The following is an 11,162-nucleotide window of genomic DNA, read 5'->3' as shown; positions in this document are numbered from 1 at the left end:
CCCGGACCGCCCGTCCCTCTTCTCGTCCCCGCCTTTCCACAAGTGCTGTGCCCCTTGGACGCCCGAGCCCGAAGGTTCCATGAAGGAACAGATCAGGCGGAGAATGCAGACCTGGGGAACACTCCAAGGGCCCCCTCCCTCCCCGCCTCCTTTCCCAGAGTTTCCCGAACGCACTGCCTGTGCCAGGTTAGGTTCCTTAGTGTAGCTGCTGATACACGGGCTGCTCAGTACGTGGGATGCACGGACGTCTCCTTAGAGGCTTGTGCTCTGCCTTTGATCCTGCTGGACAGATGCAGTCACACAGCTGGGCTGGGAACGATTTGCCCTCCCCTCCCTCCTTTTCAAAACAGCGAAGAATTTCAACTGATTTTTTGAAAAAGACTCAACTTCTTGACCAGATTTTGTAGTATTCTTGGGAGAAGCTGCAACCTCCACAACCTCTTCGTGGCCAGTTGCCACCTTCGTGCTATTTCTCAGCCACAGCAGAACGATGAAACCTCACACGGCACACCCCCAAGTGCACGGGCTGCAGACTCCAAGAGACACAAGCATGATATCCCCCACTCTGCTAACGTCCTTGCTTGTGTGGAAGGCCACCCCTCTTCTGAGGCCTGTGATCCGTGTCCAGAGATGGGTTTGTCTCAGAAGTTAATGCAGGAACGGCCAGAGATCAGGGTCTAAAGGAATGCTCTTACTCCCTCCTAGGACCAGTCTTCCCAAGTTACATTTGGGCTAATTTGATGCCATCTAGACTCTGGACTCTAGATTTCGAAGTGTTCGAAAATGATTGCAGAATTGGGACCAGAGAATTTTTCTGCAGTGTAATCTTTTATCAGTGGCCCTGAGAAGGGTCACTCAAGTCCTACCTCTGAGCCATGAGTGAGAATCTTAGCAATAATTGGTTGACTGACTGGACAAAGGGAGCAAACAAGAAGGAGCCTGCTTTCACGAGTGCCTGAGTACATTTCGCCTCAAAACTCTCTAGGCAACTAATAGTTTACTGGGAACCTGAACAGGCAAGTGGCCATTTCCCATGCCTTTGGGAAATTGAAGACTCTTGGCATACCCTCAACCATAGGGAGCCACCAAGAACAAAGACAGGAACTGGAACAATCACAAAGGTTTAAGAGACCAGAGGAGCTCAGGCCAGGATGACTGATGAGCTTCTCCCGAACAAGGCCAATCACTCAAGACTGTGAGGCAAAACACACACTGACAGTCAAGTGAAGAAATGGGAATATGTTCCAAACAAAGGAATGAGATAAATCTCTAGAAACTGACTTAATGAAATGGGAGATAAGTGACTTACCCAACAGAGAGTTCAAGACAATGATGATAAACGGACTTCATGCTGTATTACAAAGCTGTAATCACCAAGGCAGTATGGTACTGGCACAAGAACAGACACTCAGATCAATGGAACAGAAGACAGAACCCAGAAATGGACCCACAAACATATGGCCAACCAATCTTTGACAAAGCAGGAAAGAATATCCATGGAATAAAGACAGTCTCTTCAGCAAGTGGTGCTGAGAAAACTGGACAGTGACATGCAGAAAAATGAACCTGGACATCTTTCTTACACTATACACAAAAATAAACTCAAAATGGATGGAAGACCTAAATGTAAGACAGGAAGCCATCAAAATCCTTGAGGAGAAAACAGTCAAAAATCTCTTTGACCTTGGCCGCAGCAACTTCTTACTCAACACGTCTCTGGAGGCAAGGGAAACAAAAGCAAAAATGTACTGGGACCTCATCAAAATAAAAAGCTTCTGCACAGCAAAGGAAATGATCAGCAAAACTAAAAGGCAACCAACAGAATGGGAGAAGATATTTGCAAACGACATATCAGATAAAGGGCTATATCCAAAATCTATAAAGAACTTATCAAACTCAACACCCAAAAAACAAATAATCCAGTGAAGAAATGGGCAGAAGACATGAACACACACTTCTCCAAAGAAGACATCCAGATGGCCAACCGATACATGAAAAAATGCTCAGCATCACTCATCATCAGGGAAATACAAATCAAAACCACAATGAGATACCACCTCTCACACCTGTCAGAATGGCTAACATTAACAACTCAAGCAACAACAGATGTTGACAAGGATGCAAAGAAAGAGGATCTCTTTTCCACTGCTGGTGGGAATGCAAACTGGTGTACCCACTCTGGAAAACAGTATGGAGGTTCCTCAAAAAATTAATAATAGAACTACCCTACGACCCAGCAATTGAACTACTTGGTATTTATCCAACAGGTACAGGTATGCTGTTTTGAAGGGGCACCTGCACCCCCATGTTCATAGCAGCACTATCAACAAAAGCCAAAGTATGGAAAGAGCCCAATGTCCAACAATGGATGAATGGATAAAGAAGACTTGGTGTATATATATATATATATAATGGAGTATCATTCAGCAATCAAAAAGAATGAAATCTTGCCATTCGCAACTATGTGGACAGAGCTAGACGGTATTGTGCTAAGCGAAATTACTCAGAGAAAGACAAATATCATATGACTTCACTCATATGAGGACTTTAAGATACAAAACAGATGAACATAAGGGAAGGGCAGCAAAAATAATATAAAAACAGGGAGGGGGACAAAAACATAAGAGACTCTTAAATATGGAGAACAGTTACTGGAGGGGGTGTGGGAGGGGATGGGATAAATGCATTAGGGGCATTAAGGAATCTACTCCTGAAATCATTGTTGCACTATATGCTAACTGACGTGGATGTAAATTAAAAAAATAAATTTCTTCCGACCTCTTTGTCATCATCTTTTTAAAAAATTTTTATTTATTTTTATTTTTTTAATGTTTATTTATCTTAGAGAGAGAGAGAGAGACAGAGTGTGAGTGAGGGAGGGGTAGAGAGAGAGGGAGACACAGAATCTGAAGTAGGCTCTAAGCTCTGTGCTGTCAGCACAGAGCCCAACGCGGGGCTCGAACTCATGAACTGTGATATCATGACCTGAGCCAAAGTCAGACGCTTAACAGACTGAGCCACCCAGGCACCCCCATCATCCTTTCTTGATAAAAAGCCTCAAGAATGTAGGGATAGAAAGAACATACCTTAAGATCATAAAAGCCACATATGAAAGGCCCACAGCTAAGATCATCCTCAATGCGGAAAAACTGAGAGCCTTCCCCCTAAAATCAGGAACACAACAGGGATGGCCACTCCCACCACTGTTGTCAGTATCATACTGAAAGTCCTAGTCTCAGCAATCAAACAAAAATAAATAAAAGTCATCCAAACTGGCAAGGAGTAAGTCAAACTCTCGCTCTTCTCAGATGACGTGACACTATGGAAAACCCAAAAGATTCCACCAAAAAACTGGTAGAAATGATATGTGAATTCGGCAAAGTCACAAAATATAAAATCAACATACAGAAAGCAGTTGTATTTCTATACATCAACAATGAAGCAATAGAAAGAGAAATTGAGGAATCAATCCCATCTACAATTGCACCAAAACCCATAAGATACCTAGGAGTAAACCTAATCAAAGAGGTAAAAGGTCTGTATACTGAAAACTATAGTAAGCTTATGAAAGAAACTGAAGACACAAAGAAATGGAAAAACATTCCATACTCATGGAATGGAAGAACAAATACTGTTAAAATGTCGATACTATCCAAAGCAATCTACACATTCGGCACAACCCCTATCAAAATACCACCAGCATTCTTCACAGAGCTAGAACAGTCCTAAAACTTGTATGGAACCAGAAAAGACCCCAAATAGCCAAAGTTATGTTGAAAATGAAAACCAAAGCTGGAGGCATCACAATTCCAGACTTCTAGCTGTATTACAAATCTATAATCATCAAGACAGTATGGTATGGACACAAAAACAAACACATAGATCAATGGAACAGAACAGAAAACCCAGAAATGGACCCACAGACATATGGCCAACTAATCCTCAACAAAGCAAGAAAGAAGATCCAATGGGAAAAAGACAGTCTCTTCAACAAATGGTGCTGGGAAAACTGGACAGCAACACGCAGACAACTGAAACTGGAGCACTTTCTTACACTATACACAAAGATAAATTCAAAATGGATGAAAAACCTAAATGTGAGACCGGAAACAATCAAAATCCTATAGGAGAAAATAAACAGCATCCTCTTCGATTATGGCCGCAGGAAATTCTTACTAGACATGTCTCCAGAGGCAAGGGAAGCAAAAGCAAAAATGAACAATTGGGACCTCATCAAGATAAAAGGCTTCTGCACAGCAAACAATCAACAAAACTAAAAGGCAGCTATGGAATGGGAGAAGATATATGCAAATCACATCTCAGATAAAGGGTTAGTTTTCAAAATTTAGAAAGAATTTATAAAGAACTCAACACCCAAAAAACAAATAATGCAGTGAAGAAATGGGCAGGAGACACGAACACTTTTCCAAAGAAGACATCCAGGTTGCTAACAGACACATGAAAACATGCTCAACATCACTCATAATTGGGGAAATACAAATCAAAACCACAATGAGATACCACCACACACCTGTCAGATGGCTAAAATGAACAACTCAGGAAACCACCGATATTGGTGAGGACACAGAAAAAGGGGAACACTATTCCCTGTTGGTAAGAATGCAAACCGGTGCAGCCACTCCGGAAAACAGTATGGAGGTTTCTCAAAAAATTAAAAATAGAACTATCCTACAATCCAGAAATTGCAGTATTAGGTATTTACCCAAAGGGTACAAAAATGCTGATTCAAAGGGGCACATGCACCCCCAATGTTTATAACAGCACTATCAACAATAGCCAAATTATGGGAAGAGCCCCAATGTCTATCAACTGATGAATGGATAAGGAAGATGTGGTGTATATGTACGTATACATACATACCTACATACATATACATACACATACATACATATATACACACAATGGAATACTACTTGGCAATCAAAGAGAATGAAGCCTTCCATTTCCAATAATGTGGATGGAACTAGAGTGTATTATGCTAAGCAAAATAAGTCAGGCAGAGAAAGACAAATATCTATGATTTCACTCCTAGGTGGACTTTGAGAAACACAACAGATGAACATAAGGGAAGGGAAGGAAAAATAAGATAAAAACGGGGCGGCGGGGGGGAGACAAACCATAAGAGACTCTAAGTACAGGGAACAGACTGAGGGTTGTTGAAGGGGAGGTGGAGGATGAGCTAAATGGGCGATGGGTATTAAGGAAGGCACTTGTTTGTGATGATCACTGGGTGTCATACCTAAGTGAGGAATCACTGGATTCTATTCCTGACACCAAGCCTACATTGTATGCCAATACTTGAATTTAAATAAATAAAAGAGAAAAAGAAAAAAAAACAGGAATCTGAAGAGTGCCTGGGGCACACAGTGGGGAGGTTATGTGCTCATTTTAGAGCACATCTCAGAGAGGCAGCATTCATGGAACATTCTGGGAACAAAGGAACTGGCCAGAGCCATTTCCCTCCTCTACCCCTTAGCAAAAGCACAGGGCAAACTGTAGGAACCAGTGCAGTATCAGCACTCACAACCTAACTTGTTTACACCAAGTCCCACCCCCACACCCTCTGATAGAACCACTCTTCCCAGTCAACAGCCTCATCCCCAGCTTGGCAGGCCCCTCCTCATGGAGACCTGCCCAAACCCCTGCTCACATGTATCTCCCAATCAGGAGGTTTGCAGAGTCTTGTTCCCATGGCAGTGGCAACAGGTCTCATTCCACAAGCAGACCAGGGAGCACCCAGTTAAAACTCGCCACATTCAAGCCAGGAACCAAACACTGCCCACAGCAGGCAAAGAGAGCTCTGCAAGTAACTGGCCCAAAGAATAAAGCAGCCCGTACTCAATAGCATAGCGCAAACAGCATACCTTAGAGCCACTCCCGGAAGCACCAGGTCCTGGGGAACAGGTGACACTATACTGCAGGGCACTACAGCACCTCTTCTTCAATAGGCCATTACCCTCAAGCACAGGAGACTCAGCTGACTTGCCTAACAAACAGAAACAGGCACAGGGACATAAGCAAAATGAGGAGACAGAGGAATTTATCCCAAATGAAGCAACAGGACAAGGCCTCAGCTGAAGACCTAAGCAACACAAATATAAGTAACATGCCTGATGGGAGTATTTAAAGCAGTGATCATAAGGATACTCACTGGGCTTGAGAAAAGAGTGGAAGACATGAGTGAGACCCTTAACACAGAGATAAGGAGTACCATAGAGATAAACTGTTCAATAAACAAATGAGAAACACACTTAATAGAATGAATGGCAGGCTGGAAGAAGCAGGGGAACATAATGACCTAGAAGACAGAGTAACAAAAAGTAATCAAACTGAACAAAAGGGAGAAAAAAAGAATTATGCAAAACAAGAAGGCACTCAGGGAACTCAGTGACTCCATCAAGCATAGTAATATTCACATCATAGGCATCCTAGAAGAAAGGAAGGGGACAGAAGATGTATTTGAAGAAATAAAGCTGGAAACTTCCCTAATCTGGGAAAGGAAACATATCCAGATGCAGGACGCACAGGGAACCCCCAACAAAATCAACAGAAGCAGATTCGCTCCAAGATAGATAATTGTCAAAATACAGTGATAAAAAGAGGTATTTTAAAAACAGCAAGACAAAAGTAGACAGTAACAAACAAGAGAACCCTCATAAGGCTATTAGGGGATTTTTCAACAGAAACTTTCCAAGCAAGAAGGGAGTCGCATGATATACTCAACGTGTGAATGGGAAAAAATTGTAGCCAAGAATACTCTATCTAGTAAGGCTATCATTCAGAACAGAAGGAAAGATAGAGTTTCCCAGCCAAACAAAAACTAAAGGAGTTCATGACCACTAAACCAGCCCTTCAAGAAATATTAAAGGGAACTCTGAGTAGAAAGCAAACAACAAAAATGACAGTATGGAGTCAGGAAAACACAGAGGAAGTAAAAATAAGTATTTCTGTAAAAAAATTAGTCAAGACATTAAAAAAAATTTTAATGCTTATTTGTTTTTGAGAGAGAGAAAGAGAGAACGAGAGGGACAGGGGCAGAGAGAGACGGAGTCACAGAATCTGAAGGAGAGAGAGAAAGAAAGAGAGACAGAACGAGTGGGGTAGGGGCAGAGAGAGGAGTCACAGAATTCGAAGCAGGCTCCAGGCTCCAAACCGCCAGCTCAGAGCCCAATGCAGGGTTCGAACATGAGCTGCGAGATCATGACCTGAGCCGAAGTCAGATGCCCAATCGACTAAGCCACCCAAGAGTCCCTAAAAAATCAGTCAGCGCATTTTAACAATATTTTTCTTCCAATCCATGAGCACAGAATGTCTTTGCATTTTTTGTGTCATCTTCAATTTATTTCATCAGTGTTTTATAGTTTTCACAGTACAGGTGAAAGTACAGGTCTTTCACCTCTTTGGTAAGATTTACTCCTAGGTATCTCATTAGTTTGGCTACAACTGTAAATGGGACTGTTTTCTTAATTTCTCTTTCTGATGCTTCCTTGTTGGTCGTTGCAAGGAGTATGGCCGGAGTCGCAAAAGATGAGTCTGCAAACAAAGTGCAGTTAAGTGAAGGTCCTCATACTCAAGTCGGAATGAGGCCCTGACTCCACAATGAAGCTTCTTTTCATTAGGATAATCGATATAGACTATGTGCATAAAGTCAGCTAAGCAAGTGTGTTAATCAATCTAATGGTTTAGTTTTTCAAGGTTGAATTTCGAGTTAGTTGGTTTCTATAACACTAGGAAGTGTCAGGTGCGAAGGAGGATCTGGCCCTGACAATGTTAATGGCTTTAGGCGTTCCTTACTAGTCGCAGCCGTGGTCAGCTGTGTAAACATGTCCTAAGGCCTTGCACCTTCTCCAGCCCTTCCCTTTTGAAGTCTTTTCCTTTGATGCTTCTCTCCTGCATCTCCCACAGTTGGTGTATAGACATGCAACAGATTTTTGCACGTTTATTTTGTATCCTGCAAATTTACTGAATTCATTTATCAGCTGTAGCAGTTTTTCAGTGGAGTCTTTAGGATTTTCTGTATGCAGCATCATGGCATCTGCAAATACTGTGAAAATGTCCATACTACTCAAAGCAATCTATACGTTTAATGCAGTCCCTATCAAAATACTAATAGCATTTTTTACGGGACTAGAACAAACAGTCCTAAAATTTGTATCGAACCACAAAAGACCCTGAACAGTCAAACCAATCTTGAAAAATAAAAGCAAAGCTGGAGGGCATTGCCAACCTGGACTTTAAGTTCTATCAAAAAGCTACAGTAATCAAAACAGTATGGTACTGGCATAAAAACAGACACATAAACCCAGAAATAAACCCACAACTATGCGGTCGATTAATCTTTGACAAAGCAAGAAGGAACATCCAATAGGAAAACACAGTCTCTTCAACAAACAGTGTTGGGAAAACTGGGCTCAAAATGCAAAAGAACGTAACTGGACCATCTTCTTACACCATACATAAAAATGATTTCAAAATGGATTAAAGACCTAAATGTGAGACCTGAAACCTTAAAAATCCTAGAAGAGAATATAGGCAGTATTTTCTTTGACATAGGCCATAGCAGCTTCTTTCTAGATATACCTCTTGAGGAAAGGGAAATAAAAGCAAAAGTAAACTACTGGAACTATATCAAAATGAAAATCTTCAGCACAGTGAAGGAAAAAAACCAACAAAACTAAAAGACAACCTTTAGAAGATATTTGCCTTTCGGCCAGAACCGCCATCTTCCAGTTAATTCGCCAAAATGACCAACACAAAGGGAAAGAGGAGAGGTACTCGCTATATGTTCTCTAGGCCTTTTAGAAAACATGGAGGTGTTCCTTTGGCAACATACATGCGAATCTACAAGAAAGGTGATATTGTGGACATCAAGGGAATGGGCACTGTTCAAAAAGGAATGCCCCACAAATGTTACCATGGCAAAACTGGAAGAGTCTACAATGTTACCCAGCACGCTGTTGGCACTGTTGTAAACAAACAAGTTAAGGGCAAGATTCTTGCTAAGAGAATTAATGTACGTATCGAGCACATTAAGCACTCAAAGAGCCGAGACAGCTTCCTGAAGTGTGTGAAGGAAAATGATCAGAAAAAGAAGGAAGCCCAGGAGAAAGGTACTTGGGTTCAACTGAAGCGCCAGCCTGCCCCACCCACAGAAGCACACTTTGTGAGAGCCAATGGAAAGGAGCCTGAGCTGTTGGAACCCATTCCCTATGAATTCATGGCGTGATAAATGTAAAAAAAATAAAAGACGTCAGGACTGTAAAAATGTTTCTTTTAATTGAGTAGCAGCATGGTATTGTCTTCCCCAAAGAAGTATTTAAAGCAAACTTTACATCCGAATTCACTGGGGGATGGCTTTATTCAAATTTTGTGGGTTTTGAGGCACCTGGATGACTCAGTTAAGCGTCCGACTTCGGCTCAGGTCATGATCTCGCGGTCCATGAGTTTGAGCCCCATGTCAGGCTCTGTGCTGACAGCTCAGAGCCCGGATCCTGCTTTGGATTCTGTGTCTCCCTCTCTCTCTGCCCTCCCCTGCTTGTGCTGTCTCAAAAATAAACATTAAAATATGAAAAAAAAAAAAGAAGATATTTGCAAATGACATATCCAATACAGGATTAGCATCCAACACATATAAAGAATTTATAAAACTCAACACCCAAAAAGCAAATAACCCAAGATACCACCTCACACCTGTCAGAACGGCTAAAATTAACTCAGGAAACAACAGATGTTGGTGAGGATGCAGAAAGAGGAGAACACTTTTGCACTGTTGATGGGAAAGCAAACTGCAAAACAGTATGGAGGCTCCTCAAAAAATTAAAAACTGAACTACCCTACAACCCAGCAATTGCACTGCTAAGTATTTATCCAAAGGACACAAAAATGCTGATTCAAAGGGGCACACGCACCCCAATGTTTATAGCTGCATTATCAACAACAGCCAAATTATGGAAAGAGCCCAAATGTCCACTGACTGCTGGATATGGAAGATGCGCATATACACATACACACGATGGAGTATTACTCAGCGATGAAAAAGAATGAAATCTTGACACCTGCAACAACGCTGATGGAACTAGAGTGTATTTGGTAAGTAAACGTCAGGCAGAGAAAGACAATTATCATATGATTTCACTCCTATGTGGAATTTCAGAAACATAACAGATCAACATAGGGGAAGGGAAGGAACAACAGAGGGAGGCAAACCATAGCAGAGAACTGGAGGTTAACAGAGGGGAGCTGGGGGGCAATGGACTAAATGGGTGATGGGCATTAAGAAGGGTACTTGTTGGGATGAGCACTGGGTGTCATATGTAAGTGATAAATCATACTGGGTTCTACTCCTGAAACCAATACTTCACGGTATGTTAACTAACTTGAATTTAAATAAGTTTAATATTTAAAAAATGGGCCCAAAACATGAACAGACATTTCTCCAAAGAAATCCAAATAGCCAACGTGAAAAGATGCTCATCATCACTCATCATCAGGGAAATGAAAATGAAAATTACAATATCACCTCACACCTGTCAGAATGGCTAAAATCAACAACACAAGAAACAGGTGTTGGCAAGAATGTGGAGAAAAAATGGACCCATGTAGTTCAAATTCGTGCAGTTCAAGGATGACATGTATACACTACTTACAAGATATTCATTTATATTCAAACCTATATAGACTCAGAGTTAAGGGATGGAAAAGGATACAATACCCCACTCAAATAGTAACCAAAACAAACTAGGAGTTTTTATACAAAAAAAAAAAAAAAAAAAAAAAAACCAACCAGGAGTTTTATACAAAATAGATTTTAAGTCAAAAACTTTCTGTAGACCATAAAAGGTCTGTATATGACGATTAAAGAGTCCATTTAACAGGAAGATATAACAACCATATGTACCCCGATATCCAAGCACCTAAACATATAAAGTAAATGCTGACGTATTATATTGCACTATAATGATGTTAGGGGACTTTAAAAACTCACTTATAATAACACAGAATATCCAGACAGAAAATCAGTAAAGAAACAGTTGACTTGAACAATATTATAGATCAAATGGACCTTATAGACATACACAGAACTCATATTCCATCCAACAGCAGCAAAGATTCATTTCTAGTACACAAGCAACGCTTTCCAG

The 11,162-nt window shown here is 41.2% G+C and overlaps 1 protein-coding gene across 1 annotated transcript; it reads left to right on the top strand.

Moving 5' to 3' along the window:
- Positions 1–8,749: 8,749 nt before the first annotated feature.
- Positions 8,750–9,265, top strand: LOC122205300 (60S ribosomal protein L21-like). The gene has a single exon (XM_042913574.1). It carries the CDS (start codon positions 8,765–8,767, stop codon positions 9,245–9,247), a length of 483 nt encoding a protein of 160 aa, XP_042769508.1. The 5' UTR covers positions 8,750–8,764; the 3' UTR covers positions 9,248–9,265.
- Positions 9,266–11,162: the final 1,897 nt, after the last annotated feature.

Source organism: Panthera leo, chromosome D4 (genome assembly GCF_018350215.1).
Source record: "Panthera leo isolate Ple1 chromosome D4, P.leo_Ple1_pat1.1, whole genome shotgun sequence".
Classification (NCBI taxonomy): domain Eukaryota; kingdom Metazoa; phylum Chordata; class Mammalia; order Carnivora; family Felidae; genus Panthera; species Panthera leo.
Note: the sequence above shows the minus strand (reverse complement) of the source record. Positions and strands in the feature narration are given on the sequence as shown.